Genomic DNA, 14,810 nt, shown 5'->3' on the forward strand with positions numbered 1-14,810 from the left:
GGCGGAAGTCGCTGCTACGTTGAGCTCCATTTCATCCCTTCTTTCGAGTTATTAAGCCTTTTACGCGTCGATTAGTTTAGTAGCATTTTTGATTCGTTTATTTTATACCCCACCCCCCTCCTTTGAGACTCAGGGACAATCTCGTGGGAATTGGTGCACCCTCAACCCTTGAGATAAATTTCAGTTGCGAAACTTGTCCAAGTCTTCTATTAAAACATGATTATACCATTTCCGGAGAATTCTCTATTATTATTACATTAGTTAAGATGGGGATTAACCAGGGGCATCTTTTTTTATGATTTCCAACTTTATAACGGTTTTATTACCCAATTTTAGTCACGCAAAGTCGCAAAAACTGTTTGTGATGATCCTCGGGATGTATTTACACGTTAAATTTAACTTTACATCCATTATTATAGTTAGCTTCATTGGCTTTAAAAGTTTTTTTGGGAAAAAATTAATTTTAAGCCCTTTCAAATAATTAAAGTTTGCCCATTTCCATTATTAGGAAAGCTACAGAAAATGTACGGAACTTTGCGTCCAAAAATCTAAAACTTTTCGCGGGCTAGTTTTGAATTTTTATCTGTTGACGCTAAAGCGGTGGACTTTGGAACTAAACTACCGATTCTTTATCGCCATCTATTGAGCGGTGCCTGATGTACTGATTTAGAAATTTTCGTTCCTCGTGCGTTAACGTGTGAAGTACTTAATTTGCTTAAGTATTTTGATTAAATTGAAATATTTACGATATTTTAACTTAATTATTGACCGAATTATTGTTTTCTGTACTATTGGGCGTAAGTTATTTTAGGTTTGACGTGTGGTCAATCGAAATGTTTTTGTTAATGATCAATTTAATTTTTTCCTATCAGCTTGAAAGCCAAGGCTTAGTATTTTACTGTAACTGGATTCTTCATCACCTCATTGACAAGACGTTTAAGCCTTGGTTTACGTTATAATACTGTGAATGTCTTCAGGAAAGGACCGCGCTGTATCTGCCAAAACATTAATCTGCCTTCTTCAAGGACTTATAGGAGAAGTGACAACTGTCGAGCTTCGTAATGAAACCCATGTCACTGGAATGATTCAACATGTGGATGGGTGAGTGACCGAGTCTTCATGTTTGTCCGCTGTCCTTATTTTAGAACTGCATTGGGCGTGTTTGTAGCAAGCTTTACAAACTGAAGTAGTTGGCTTGCCATATAATTTACAAAAATTAACATAATGCTCCAGCACCACTAATTTAACCCATTGTCCCACTTTGAACCTTACCACTCTGCCACCAGTTGTGTCACTAGAAGTTAATGTGGTTTAGCAAGAGTTACAAACCTTGTTTGGGCTGGAAAATTGCTTTTAAGCATTCATATTTGCATAATGGCACTGTAGAAAAAATGCAAGGAACATCGCACTTTAAGCCTTTGTTCGTGGTTTAGTGCCACAAAATCCCTTGGTTGAATATTTGCATCAGTTTCCTTGGTACCTTAATTCCTTTGGCTCTCCTCTCTGTGGCTTCAGTTCCTGTTTAGTTTTAAAACTAAAACATGGTTCCTTAATTGTTTAAGGAATATGAATACCGAAATTAAGGATGCGACTATGATATCACCATCTGGTGAGCGTCATCACTTATCAGACTTTTTTGTGCAAGGGAAGCAAATTCGATTTGTACAAATCCCAGAGCACATTGATATTGTTAAAGCCATTGAAACTCAATTGGAAGTGATACGTAGACCTCTAACATATCAAGAACGACTTAAACCTCGAATAAAAACTATTTCAAATTCGTAAATTTTTGTTCAAAAAACTTTAACCAAGGCTTATCAAAAACTTAAACCAAGGCTTATCAAAAACTTAAACCAAGGCTTATCAAAAACTTAAACCAAGGCTTATCAAAAACTTAAACCAAGGCTTATCAAAAACTTAAACCAAGGCTTATCAAAAACTTAAACCAAGGCTTATCAAAAACTTAAGCCAAGGCTTATCAAAAACTTAAGCCAAGGCTTATCAAAAACTTAAACCAAGGCTTATCAAAAACTTAAACCAAGGCTTATCAAAAACGTAAACCAAGGCTTATCAAAAACGTAAACCAAGGCTTATCAAAAACGTAAACCAAGGCTTATCAAAAACGTAAACCAAGGCTTATCAAAAACTTAAACCAAGGCTTATCAAAAACTTAAACCAAGGCTTATCAAAAACTTAAACCAAGGCTTATCAAAAACTTAAACCAAGGCTTATCAAAAACTTAAGCCAAGGCTTATCAAAAACTTAAGCCAAGGCTTATCAAAAACTTAAACCAAGGCTTATCAAAAACTTAAACCAAGGCTTATCAAAAACGTAAACCAAGGCTTATCAAAAACGTAAACCAAGGCTTATCAAAAACGTAAACCAAGGCTTATCAAAAACTTAAACCAAGGCTTATCAAAAACTTAAACCAAGGCTTATCAAAAACTTAAACCAAGGCTTATCAAAAACTTAAACCAAGGCTTATCAAAATTCACTTAGACTAGAAACTGAAGGTATCAAATGATTTTGGTATCAAAACATTATAGAATTTTACTTTCTTTCCTTATACTATTTACAAAGGCAAGTATGGCCTTCTTATACATATACAACTCTTGGTTTTAAAACAAAAAGTCAAAAATGTTTTTTAAAAAATATTTTCTTATCTCGTGGTTAAAAATTGATTTTTCTTTGTCTTTCAAATTTCTTATTTGTTAAAATTGACCAGCTGCCATTCTGGGCCTATTTTTAAAAAATATATACACACACACGTAAAAAAGGTCATCCAATTTTGGTAATTGGAAGGTTGTAGCTGAGATTACTGGGGGAATCCAACTGTATGGTTGTTTTTTTAAATTATTTATGGAGACTAGAGAGGCCTAATGCAGTAACTCTAACGTACCAGTACCGAAAACCCGGAATACGCGGTTCCTATTTTATGGTACATTAAGTACAAACATTATTTGTTTAGGTACATCTTTTTCGTAAATATCTAAAGAATCTTATTTACATTAGATGAATTGTTCAAATGAAGAACTGCATGGTACAAAAATTTTAACATTTCTATGACAAAAACACTATACAAAATAGACTAGCAAATCTAGAGACTAACTTCATTAACGTATCTTTCTTATATATTTACACAATGTATGATTCGTTAAAAATATTTCTAAAAATATAATCTTTATCTAAAATTTTGCTCCATACGCGGATTAACACCAAGAAGATTTTGGAGTATAGCTCAGATCTACTCCGTTTGATAAGGCAGATAGAGTTGATATTCCGCTGTTTCTTTTACTTTCATTGTCCAAACACGTACTAGTCGACGCTGACGATAGAGACCAAGTGTCGCTACCGTTTTTACGTCCCTGATATAAACTGTCGTTCAACCTACATGGATTATCTAATGTTCCACACCTATGAACACTAGGTGTGCACTGTAAACTCACAGATTGCGTGGAATTGTTTCTATAAAATGGGTTTTTCGTTTCGAGACCGTTCATGTCTTCGTCCCCAATATTATTATTAATCCGTGTCTCTGAAACCGATGGTTTGAGCAAAGCCGAGGTGACCATTGGCGAAACCGAAGTTCTTCCGTTTTCTAACGAACTTACTGACGATTTTTTACCCCTGATGAGATAATTATCGTTTGTGGAAGGGCTTTTTGTCACGGGTCTGTCCGTAACTACCCCGTTTATCGCGGGGACAATTGGTGAAGGATTGTTTGTTGAAGATCCAGCCGTAAGGCACGTAGGAGGTAGTTTGATTCGTCGACTCGTAGGGCTGGTAGGCGTTAGATTTTTAGTCAAGAAATGGTTCATTTGAGCGTACTCTGAACCGTTCGGAGTTGTTGAGGTGGTGGTACTCTCTTGCCTTTTAAGTCTTTCTAAGGCAACGGCGGATGGTAAAACTGGTAATGGCACTTCGTATCCATTCGTGTCAGTTGAGAAATCATTGTCCGGTAAAACTTCGAGGTATTTTGCCGCGCTTCCACTAGGATTTTGATGATTAGACATAGCTCCGTTCTCTAACAGCGACGAAGACTCTGACGTTTCAGAACCTCTCATGGAATTTCCTCTTCTCACTCTATTGTCGTTAGCTCTCGTCTGTGAAAGTTTCTGAATATTAATAGGCGTACAAATAATTCCCAGTTAAAAATATAGTCTTACCGAAAGTAGCCCTCCGTTTGGACTGTTGGCGTTATCACTATCTGTAGGTCTGTCCGATAATAACGGATGCTGATCAGCTAGACTATCTCGTATCTTGGCTAGCTCTTCTACGAGAAAAGAAAAAAATGAAACCTCCATTATTATACCAGTCGACTCTTTTCATATTGCTCATCAACCGTTTAGATCCTAAAGTTGCCCAAACATTCTTCATGCGTAACTTTTGTGAATATACCCCCATTTCGTTAAAGTTAAGGTTTAATGAGCAACAATGCTCATTGAATATTTTTACGCGATATTCTTGTAGTTTAGTTTTATAGAATAAAAGAAACCACCACCAAACCAGCATCAGTCACAACAAAGAAGTATTTATCCACCACCTCCTTAAATTTTTTTTATGTAGAGTTTATAGAATTTCAAAGTCAAGAGTAGATCGTAAAAAAAGGAGTGTAGATAGATTTTGTTTGAGAGAAAACACTACCCATTTTCTGGGTTTTGTTTGCAAGGTTTTTTATTTATTCTACCTTGTGACTGGGGTTGTGTGAGGTCTTCGCTGTGATACGCTAAGTTGTCAAAACCTGTGCCGATAAAATGTTTTAGAATGGGTAAAAACTGGACCAAGACATACATTTCTAACTATGACAGTTTCTTCAATGGTTGTTGTTGTTGTAAAATATATTGAAATGGTTTTTGCATTGTTAGTAGTGAAACTTACCATCATAGTAACGTCCTATATAGTTATGAGGTATCATTGGCGTATTTTGGGCTGAATTTTTATGTTTTAGGTCCTCTAATGTTTCTAAGCAATAGGTGAATGTCGGCCGGTTTTCCGGGGAGAAGTTCCAGCATTTTAGCATGAGTTCGTGCCTAAGGGGATTTAATTAATAGGGTTGCGTTTGACGTTAGTAATTCTAGATAAACTCTTGTTAGAATTAATACGTACAAGTCATCGGGACAATTCCCAGGTTTATCTAGTCTTCCTCCACCTCTTACGTGATGCAGAACGTCTAAGTTTGTTCTAGCGGGGTAAGGTTGCTGACCTAGAGTCATGACCTCCCACAATAATACTCCAAATGCCCTGTGAATTTCAAGGAACACATTGAATATTGTCTCAGAGTGTAACTGTGGTTTTTGTTTAAAATGCGTCAATTTACTTACCATATGTCCGACTGACTTGTAAACACGCCATCTACCAAAGATTCAGGTGCCATCCACCTTACTGGTAACAATCCCTCACCTTCTTTTCGGTAGTAATCATTTTTATAAACGTCTCTGGCTAATCCAAAGTCACCAATTTTGACTATTCGTAAAGCCGGATTGTGACTAGACACTAAACAGTTTCTGGCAGCCAGATCTCGATGTACAAAATGCATTTCCTCCAAGTACTGACAACCTTTGGCCACGTCGACGCAAATACCCAATAAATCGTCCAGAGTTAGAGAGTAGGGGTTGATCTGTTGAGGAGTGTGTCAGTGTACTTTGTACTTAATCCGAGAGATACGTAATAGCTGACTGGTACTTACCGCAGTTGGTCGGTTTGACCTCAAGTAAGATAGCAAATCACCACCTTCCATTAGTTCAAGTATGATGAAATTAGGGTTGTTGTTAAGACAGATTCCCAAAAGTTTAAGGATGTGCTCGTGTTGAAAGTTGCTAAGGAAATCAATGTTTTAAATATATAATAATCCTGGACGCAACCAGTTACGCGGTACATACCTCATTAGTTTGGCTTCCTTGAGAAATTCCGCTTTCTCTTGTTCAGTCGCTCCTTTTCTTAGTGTCTAAAATTACCCACCAGGGACAGCATCGGTTAACTCAAATTATATTTCATTTGTAAGCGACGATGTCTTACCTTGATTGCAACCTTGATTACAGGCGAGGTTTCATCGTGTATATCATGCTGCGTTCCCTCAAATACTTCGCCAAAAGCCCCACTTCCCAAGAATTTCGTTAAACCTATTTGTTTCCTACTGATATGCGGGATTAAGGCTAATTCTTCATCGGTTGGGATACCACTGTTAGACATTATATTGGCGTTAAATACAAGTTTCCGATTATATTGTTTTATTTACTTACTCGACGTTATACAAGGCATTATCTTGCTCAACGAAGTTACCACGTCGTGGTAGTTCCCTTAGAGTTGCCAACTCAAGATCAGGTCCATGGACAATTTGACCATTATCTTGTATCGCTTTCTTAGAATTATCTCTTCTTTTTTGCACTGTGGTTTAAAATGTTGCTAATGAGTTGAAAAAGCGGTTTTAAATGGAGTAGTGATGTGTCGAACTTACCAAAGTATAAAGCTACGAACAACGACACAACTACTAGGGCAGAGGCGGATAACACCGCTATTAAAACCACTTCATTATGTTCACTGGCTGGTTCAGTTAACGCTCCCGGTTCTGGCAGGAAGAATTCCGCCCCAACTTCGCTGAAGTTACTAGCTCCATATTCGGTTATGGCTCGAACTCTAAATTCGTATTGGGCTTGTGATGGTAGGTCATTTATAAACCATTGATTCTGGGATCCGTTATAAATAGTTTGCCATTCGGGTACTCTGGGTGTCAATGTTGAGAAGAGGGTTGAGGACTGAGGTGAAGATCCGTTCCAAGAGCTTAGGTTTTCGTAGTTTAGTGCCTCGGGTTCGAACTTGTATTGCAAGCTTTGCGAAGTTTCGGTGTGAGCGACGGGTCTGTAAAGATATCGTAGGACTTAGCGTTTAAAGTTCCTACGAGTTAGCTAAGACTAACTTACAAGAATTGTAATTCGTAAATCAAATCTTCTCCTCCATTCCTATCAACTTCCTCCCACCATACTTGATAAATGTCTTTGTTGATGACTTTAATTTCAGGAGCACCCGGTACATCTGGTAGGTCTCCTAACGTTTGAAAGACAAACTTCGGTCTGTCCCTCGGTGGCCAAGTGAACGTTACGTTCGACGTGTAGTAGGATAATTGCAGCTGCACTTCGTACGAGGCTTTCGGTTTCAAATCGGTTAGGTCGAAGGAATAGGTCTTACTTTCCTCGGTAAAAGCGGCTGGAAGTGTTTTCCATATTTGGGTACCAGTTTCCAAATACTCCAACTTGTGTTTGTAGATTTCCTTTTTGGGTGGCGACCTCCATCTTAGGCTAAGTTGCCTTGATGTTACGTTTTCGAGTGTTACGTTATTTGGCAAGTCGAAAGTGGTGACCGACACCACGGTACTGTCACTAGAGAGATCCTTAGCTACTGAATACGCGCGAACCAGTATGATATACTCTGTTCCTGGTTCGATTTTGGTCGTTAAAGATTTAACGTGCTTTCCTCCGTAAAATTCGGGTTCCAAAGTGTGATGAGCGTTTTCTTCGTCATTCCTCTTATTGCTTGGGTGCCAACGGACTTCGTAGGAGATATTCTTGCCATTGGGCATGATTGGCGGTTCCCAAAACACGTCAATTCTCGAGGGGGAAATTGGTACGGCCGTTACCCCAACTGGTGCGGTCGGAGCCCCTTCTTTAGTTTGGAATATTTCCATAGGTCCTGGTATTGGTTCACCCACGGTGTAATAATTACTGACGGCTACTTGTACAGTATAATAAGTGTAGGGATCCAAGTTCTTCAGAACTATCGTGGTATTGTAGGACTTCTGTAAAAATAAATCGTATTTACCACTGATCTCCGAGTACTTTCTAGTTTTATTTACCTCAACTTTACAGTTTTTCATCAACATTCTGTCGCATTCTTGAGTACCATTAGGGTGTTTTTTACCATAATATACAGTGTAAACTATGGTCGACATAGATATACCCTCACACCCTCTGAACCGTTCAGCGTCTCCTAGTGTCAGCGTAATGCTATTGGGTGTTCTTGTTTGAACCATGGGTGTGTACTTGTAATTTAATGGTGCCAGGCATTGATGCTCGGGATAAGGTTGTAAATGATCCCCAATAGCTCTGATTTCTCTTATATTCGACACGGGTTCCGATTGAAGGTTGGCGCGAAGCTGAGAAGGCGTTGGTCCATGTCTCCCGCGAAATTCGTGTCTCGATTCCCGTCGTACGCTACTCTTATCGATACTAAAGAGGCGATCCAGCTCCGCGTTTGACCAATATATTTTACTCTTGTCCGCGGTGATGGAAGTTGGTGGTAATCCTGCAATGTTGTTAATGGTTAGCAAAGGAATTAACGCGCGTCAGTTGATCGTTACCATTATATTTCGAGTTGTCCAAGGCGTTAACCACTATCCGGCAGAAGCAACCCCGCATATCCGCCGCGTAAATATGTCCAAGTTCCGCGTCAACCCATAAGACTTCCGGTTCCTCTGGCTTGGATCGATCTATGGTAATAGCGTTCCCGACGGACAGTCTTAGAGGGCAGTTACACGTTTGTTTGCCACGTGATCTTCTTTTATTCGAACTTCTTTTTCCAATGGGATGGTAGCGTAGATTTTGACTAAAGAACATTCTTGGATTCTGTCCTTCGACGTTAATTGCTTTTAATAGACTCTTCCCACTTTTTCCAATCTCAACGTATATAATTGTACTGGAAAACGGATCGACTTCAATGGCCCCGATGTATTCCGTGGTGTTAATAAGGACTGAAGGATCTCTGGCGTTGTTAAGGTCCATAGCCCAAAGGACGCTGTAAGATTCTTCCCATCTATCCGAAGCGTGTCTTTCAGACCAGAATAAAGATCTGCCAATCCAGTCCAATGCCATGCCTTTTCCCGAACCAGATATAGACTTTACCTAAAAACAGGGGGATTAGTCGTTCAATTATGGTCAAAATATAAATTTCTAAATTATGTTACTAACCACAGATACGTTGGAACTGGGTTTATACGGGCTAAGTTGGGTAGACATGACTCCAGCGTCCTCCAACCAGTAAACTCTCTCGGTACTTCCTTCGTTTAAGAACGAAATGGCCACGGGTGAGCTGACTTTATGCGACTGGAGACTTTCTTCATTCGTGTCAACATCAGCTAGGTATATCGAGTCTGTTCTGGCCAGCAAGAGTTTAGGTACGGGATGCTCTTCTGTTGTCTTGGCTAGAACAACGTCGCTGTAATTTCCCGCGCCCATCGCTGTTTTGGTTCTAACCTGTTGTTTGGAATCGTTAGTTATTGAAATACAGAATGCGCAATATGATGTAATCGATTACCTTGAAGTGGTAGGATGCGTTAGCTTTTGCAATGTATCTAAAACTCATTTTTTCTTCGTTGTGCCAGCGATCCCCACATAAGTTAAACATGTTATTTTCTTGCCAGCAGAAAACTTGATACCCCTCGATTTTTCCATTTGGTTTTTCTGGGGGAGACCATCTAAACTCGATTTCGACCGTTTTTGCGGTGCTCAACGGGTAGTTTTTGAACGAAACGTAAATTCTTGGGTTCGTTGGTTTCGAAGGAACTATAAAGACAATTTTTATCTTAGTTTATTCCATATCTGTGCATACCTTTCAAAGATCTAATCTTACTGTGTTCGGGTGTGGTCAAGTTGACCACGGTTGGTCGAGCGGACGCCCAGTAAGTGTATGGTCTTATAGACAGGGTCAAACGACTGCAAGGGTTCATGGGTTTTGATACATTGAAGAAGTAAGTGGGATGCGTTGTAACTAATGACACCAGTTCCTTGGAACTTTCCGATTTGGTCTGGTAAAAAACCACTTCGTAGAAAACTGTACCATAATTGACGTTAGTAACGGGTTGCCAATAAATTGTAAAATGATTCCAACGTCCTTCCAATGATATTTGACTTTTCTTAATCCTATTTGGTACCACGTTAATTTCTCCGGCTGATTCGTGCGGTAGTGGTTGCAAAGATGGGTCGATGACAATTAGTGATCTTAGGCCGGTTAAACCTAATCCCCTCAAAGTAGCTACGTTCCCTCCTTGCAAGTCGCTGACCATTGCCTCCTTCCTTTCATGCAACCAATATAAATGGTCGCTGAAGTACCATAATGGACCTTTCCTATTTTACGCAATTACTTAACGTTAGTTCTTGAAACTTAAACTAGTGATGTCATACGTACACGTCATTTTCTGGCAGTGTTCCTATTATTTTAATCGAGTTATTTAAGTCTGTGCAATCATCACAATCCTTGTTGGCACTATATAAGAATGCCCCTTCGTGGCTACGTACCATCCAATATACCTTTTTGGCGTCGAAGTCAAGGGTTAGCCCCATTACTATAAAGTAGACTCTTCGTGTTAGAAATATTAACCTAACTTAACCAGGTATCGAAGTATTTGAAAGCTTACCGAGTTTTCCGGAAAACAACCCGGTTTCGAAGTAAATATGAATATTTTCCCCGTTGAGTTTGGAACACTGGACACTGTGAGCTGTTGCCCAATATAGCCGACCTTGAGGGGAATCGATGGCCAGTTCTTTGGCCATGGTTTGAATTGGTAAATGTTCAGAGTGACTACCGTCCAAATTAGATCTCGAAATCTTCGTTATTATAAATTTGGTTAAATTTAAATACGATGACGTGGGACAATTTTTATTGTAAGTTAACTATACCATCTCGTGAATTGGACTTGACCGGTATAGTTTAGGAGCTAACCAATCGACGGCGATGCTGACAATGTTTGTGATATTCTCCAGTCGTTTTGGGGAACCGTTTGAGGAGGACATATCGTATGTAAAGATATGGCTGTTGTTTGTGTTGAGAAATACTGTATCTCGGTACCACGACATGTCTATTTTTAATTTAAGTTTCATTAGTTTAAAGAAAAAGGTACTTGAGACTTTTTGAAACCTACCAGTTATGTGTCCCTGATTGAAACGTTCCTTATCAATTAATTGTTCAACCTCTTCTCCAAGAAGGTCAGACTTAAGTATACCCTTTCGAGCGCTCCAGATTATGTAGGGATATCCATTAGGTGAATCTGTGACAAAACAAATATGGTAATTAGGGCTTACCAGATGGTATCATTGAAAAGAAGTATATACTCACTCGTACTGTTTCTAACGGTTTTTCCCGTGATATTAGCAGACCATGGTCCCTTTCCTCCGACTGAATAGGCCCGGACTCTTACCACGTACGTTTTATTGGGCAGTAAATTGTCCATGGTGTATTGCGTACTACTAATTCCGTTTCTTTGAATGGTTAGGGATCGATTTTCGGTCATATCAATTAAATTGACTTCGTAACTCCAGTCTTGATACGCGCCTTGTCCTAACCCACCCAAAAGGCGCGGTTTTTTCCAATGAATTTTGCCCATATCTTCTTTGAAAATTGCTTGAACTTCTTCGACGGGATTGAATGGAACTATATTACAGGAAATAAGTTCATGGTTAATGTCGTTGACTTCGTAATTTGCGAGGGAATCTTACTGGGGTCAGGTTGAGCCGATTTATGGTAAACTCGGACAGTGTTGCACGGTTTATCGTCAATGTCGAATAGAAAATCGTTGTGAAAAAATTTGGAATCGCCTTCTTTGTAATCTTCGCCGTAAGCGTACATTCCATTTGTCCAACATAAAGTTCCCCTTGGTTTATAGAAAGCCACGCTTTTAATGTTGGAAACGTCGGGCGTCACCGAGTTTTTTCTTATGTCCGTCCCGTCGGACGCGTCCAAGTTGTAAGACTTGAAGGTACGGTTGTTAGTGTCCGGTAGAAGTAACCTCATGTTCTCGTAGTCGATCGCCAATGAATAGAGATTAGGGTCTTTCTTGACTAGTTCCGCTTCTCGGAATGACATGAAGGTGGACTTGACTTTTTCCAAGTCTATTCTGTATAGTCCACCCTGTTGGTCACCTTGACTCACCCAGTAGAGATACCTATATAGGGATAATTATAATGTTAAACTAAAAATTCAAACAACTCCAAACATTCTCTTATATACCCATTAAATGGATCAACTTGAATATCACTAGGAATTGCTGTTATTCCACTGATCACTATTTCGTAATTTTCACCTCGAAATGAACATCTGCTAATCTGCAAAGATTTAATTATGATTTGGTTTATTTTATTAATATTTAATCATTCCCATATTTGATGTAACTTACCTGGTTCTTCTCTACGATATACAATTTATCATTGAGCCAATCCACGGAGAGCAACGTTGGTGAGTTAGTTTTAGCGATATTAGATAATATAAAATCTCTCCTGGATTTTCCACCCTCGAAATTAACTCGATGGATACGTCCCAAAGAATCGGACAACCAGAATATTTCGTGTTTAGCGTGAAGCGCGAATCCTTGTTTAAAAATATTACGGTTAATTGCCTGTAGAGATTAATTAATTTAAACGAGATATTTACCTTTAATTATAACTGAACTATTTTCAGTTTGATACATGACTGAATGTTCGTTGAATAAATCGTACAAATCCCTTTTGTAAATATGGTTTTTCGTTGCGAGAATCATTTGTGGTGGTGGATCGCCATTTTCTATTGAGAAATTTTTAAATATTTATTAAATTTAATCTACCTTTTTATATTTAAAGTGTCAGTGAAATAATTACCTCCTCTATCGGGAGTTTTAGTCCATCCTGTTGTTATCTCTCTATGGGCACTGGGTCCCATTCCTTGACTATTTCGTGCTTTTATCGATATATTATAGGACGTTTTAGGCGTCAAGTCAGTGAACATGTAGTGCAGTCCGTCATTCGGTTGAAAGTGCTCCTATTGAATTAAATAAATTATATTATATTAATTGCCCCCTGAGTTAGGCTCTAGAACACCCCAGACACTTCTATATGGTTTGAGTTTATACACCAATTATTTTCCCTTCCGCACCATCTCTCAATTACCTTAATAGTCCTGGATCCGGTGCCTATATCAATCAGTTCTAGGTCATAGGCCACAATGGGTCCATTGATAAAATAAGGGGGTTCCCAAGTGACGGATATTTTTGTCGAACCCACAGCTGCCAGACTGGTGATAATGGGTGGCGATGAGGGAGCTGAATTATATAAAAATAACTCTTTTAATTGGCAGGGGGAACTGTACCGGAAAAAGGAAGGGGTACTATAACCATTTGACTATACTTACCACCGTGAGGGTTAGTCGAAATGGATACACTCTCGTCTGATAAGTAGACATTGGATCGGGGTAAAAGGATCCACGCTACTCTGAACTGAAATATAAGTAATAGGAGCTATGTATCTGCATGCCCCCCTTGAAAAACTATTCTTAGTACGAAATTTCTGTTGGAATTACCTTGTACTTTGTGTAGGGATGAAGTCCTTTGATTTTTACTTTATTGGTTTTAAGTAAATGATCGGCGTCGTAATATTCCCAATTAGAACTGCCCTGTTCGTATTTCCATTGCACCAGGAATGATATATTGGAATATGGTGATTTTTCCCATTGTATCGTCACTGAATTATGAGTTTTGTTCACTAAATGCGGTGCAGCTGGCCTCCCTAGCTCGTCTATAAGTTAAAAATAACGCCCGTTATTACACTTTCAATTTTATCAATTTAACCCTTTTAAATATTGAAGATACCTTTGAGATTTTGTACGTAAACTGATGTCCCGATAGAACAACCGTAGGTGCAAAGTATACTCTGTTTTTGCGTACTTGTCGCCGAGTTCTGGACATAGTTTAAATTAAAGTGTCAATAGATTAGATTAATCTAAAACCTTTTTTTAAAAAAACATCGATAAAAGATCACTTACACAAACGTTCTGACAAGATGTACTGGTTGCTTCGCTCCACAATGAACATCCATTGAAACACTATTGACAATATAACACAAAACACCCTTTTGACATTCTATTCAAAATAATATCCATGCACCCCTTTTTACAAAAGGATTCTTTAAATTCTTTACACGTACCAAACGCGACAATAACAATCTATTAATTTATTAACACTTTTAAAGAGACTTAAAAAAATTAAAACAATGTAATGCGATACCCAGCTTTTTCTAAACATATTAATGATACCCTTTACATATAAAGTAAATGAGAAGGAAAAATATTCTCAGTAGCTGAAAATTGTTATTCTTATTTCTTGCTAACTTCAACACCCTTATAGAGAATATTCGTGAGCAGCCTTTGAATATAGGCCTAGTTGAAGCGTAATCCGTCTTAATTTTTAACCCCTTTATGAAACACGAATATTTTTAATCAACCCTGGAATATTACGACGCGTGTTTTTGTAAATACTTCCAACTTTATATTGGCTTGATTCAGAACTTTATACGCTGAAGTAAAAGTAACATTTTCAAGGAAGAATTAATAAATTCATGTTTTAAAGTAACTAATTAGCTTTAATTATTTCATTTTCGTTGCAGAAAATCGAGTTTATTAGTAAACTAAGTTTTTATAACTCTATATCAAAATTTACTCTAATTTTTTCTTTCTTTTTCGTCTTTCATATAAGCAATTCCCCCTTGTAGCTAATTGGATGTAAGGGTTTTTAGTTATTCCAACGCCTCGTTCCAAAAATGATTTCAAACGAAGCGGAGAGCGAGAAAGATATAATAATAATTCGTAAAAGTGTGGAGAAATAGGACCCCTATCTCCCCCCTAGTTTAAGGGTTCTGGTTAGGGAGAGAGTCAATTAGCGATGGAGAAATGATCCCTGTATGGTTTGACTCGCAAGGATACCAAGTGAATGTCATCTCTTGGAAATATAAACTCGAATGGGTGGGAACTTCAATTATGGCTCTCCACGAAAAACTATCCAAGCATTGCGTTTAACGGTTTAC

General features: G+C 38.4%; 2 protein-coding genes across 3 annotated transcripts in view; one reads left to right on the top strand and one right to left on the bottom strand.

Moving 5' to 3' along the window:
- Positions 1-962: 962 nt before the first annotated feature.
- The window catches only part of LOC149661679 (beta-1,4-galactosyltransferase 4-like), a 118,366-nt gene continuing 104,518 nt past the window's right edge, over positions 963-14,810 (top strand). The window contains exon 1 of the mRNA XM_089843260.1: positions 963-1,101. The gene's annotated coding sequence lies outside the window, so the exon portion shown is untranslated. The remainder of the gene's footprint in view (positions 1,102-14,810) is intronic.
- The window catches only part of sev (receptor protein-tyrosine kinase sevenless), a 34,034-nt gene continuing 21,748 nt past the window's right edge, over positions 2,525-14,810 (bottom strand). Inside the window, exons 3-34 of one of the 2 annotated variants that reach the window (XM_089843244.1) lie at positions 13,774-13,833; positions 13,601-13,688; positions 13,312-13,526; positions 13,144-13,228; positions 12,903-13,054; positions 12,615-12,774; positions 12,412-12,540; positions 12,158-12,348; positions 11,992-12,086; positions 11,481-11,926; positions 11,101-11,415; positions 10,907-11,032; positions 10,665-10,843; positions 10,403-10,592; positions 10,174-10,330; positions 9,619-10,112; positions 9,304-9,551; positions 8,958-9,242; positions 8,351-8,891; positions 7,847-8,295; positions 6,918-7,789; positions 6,455-6,855; positions 6,240-6,384; positions 6,016-6,178; positions 5,880-5,944; positions 5,687-5,816; positions 5,322-5,617; positions 5,107-5,241; positions 4,879-5,030; positions 4,688-4,741; positions 4,167-4,273; positions 2,525-4,103 (exon numbers count right to left, since the gene is read on the bottom strand). In XM_089843244.1, the coding sequence (XP_089699370.1) occupies positions 3,210-4,103; positions 4,167-4,273; positions 4,688-4,741; positions 4,879-5,030; positions 5,107-5,241; positions 5,322-5,617; positions 5,687-5,816; positions 5,880-5,944; positions 6,016-6,178; positions 6,240-6,384; positions 6,455-6,855; positions 6,918-7,789; positions 7,847-8,295; positions 8,351-8,891; positions 8,958-9,242; positions 9,304-9,551; positions 9,619-10,112; positions 10,174-10,330; positions 10,403-10,592; positions 10,665-10,843; positions 10,907-11,032; positions 11,101-11,415; positions 11,481-11,926; positions 11,992-12,086; positions 12,158-12,348; positions 12,412-12,540; positions 12,615-12,774; positions 12,903-13,054; positions 13,144-13,228; positions 13,312-13,526; positions 13,601-13,688; positions 13,774-13,833 (8,019 nt within the window). In that variant the 3' untranslated portion in view covers positions 2,525-3,209. The remainder of the gene's footprint in view (positions 4,104-4,166; positions 4,274-4,687; positions 4,742-4,878; positions 5,031-5,106; positions 5,242-5,321; positions 5,618-5,686; positions 5,817-5,879; positions 5,945-6,015; positions 6,179-6,239; positions 6,385-6,454; positions 6,856-6,917; positions 7,790-7,846; positions 8,296-8,350; positions 8,892-8,957; positions 9,243-9,303; positions 9,552-9,618; positions 10,113-10,173; positions 10,331-10,402; positions 10,593-10,664; positions 10,844-10,906; positions 11,033-11,100; positions 11,416-11,480; positions 11,927-11,991; positions 12,087-12,157; positions 12,349-12,411; positions 12,541-12,614; positions 12,775-12,902; positions 13,055-13,143; positions 13,229-13,311; positions 13,527-13,600; positions 13,689-13,773; positions 13,834-14,810) is intronic. The other variant, XM_089843245.1, reaches the window with a different exon arrangement.

This window comes from Phalangium opilio, unplaced genomic scaffold (assembly GCF_054372755.1).
Source record: "Phalangium opilio isolate 3A_F unplaced genomic scaffold, DU_Popi_V2 ptg000070l_1, whole genome shotgun sequence".
NCBI lineage: Eukaryota > Metazoa > Arthropoda > Arachnida > Opiliones > Phalangiidae > Phalangium > Phalangium opilio.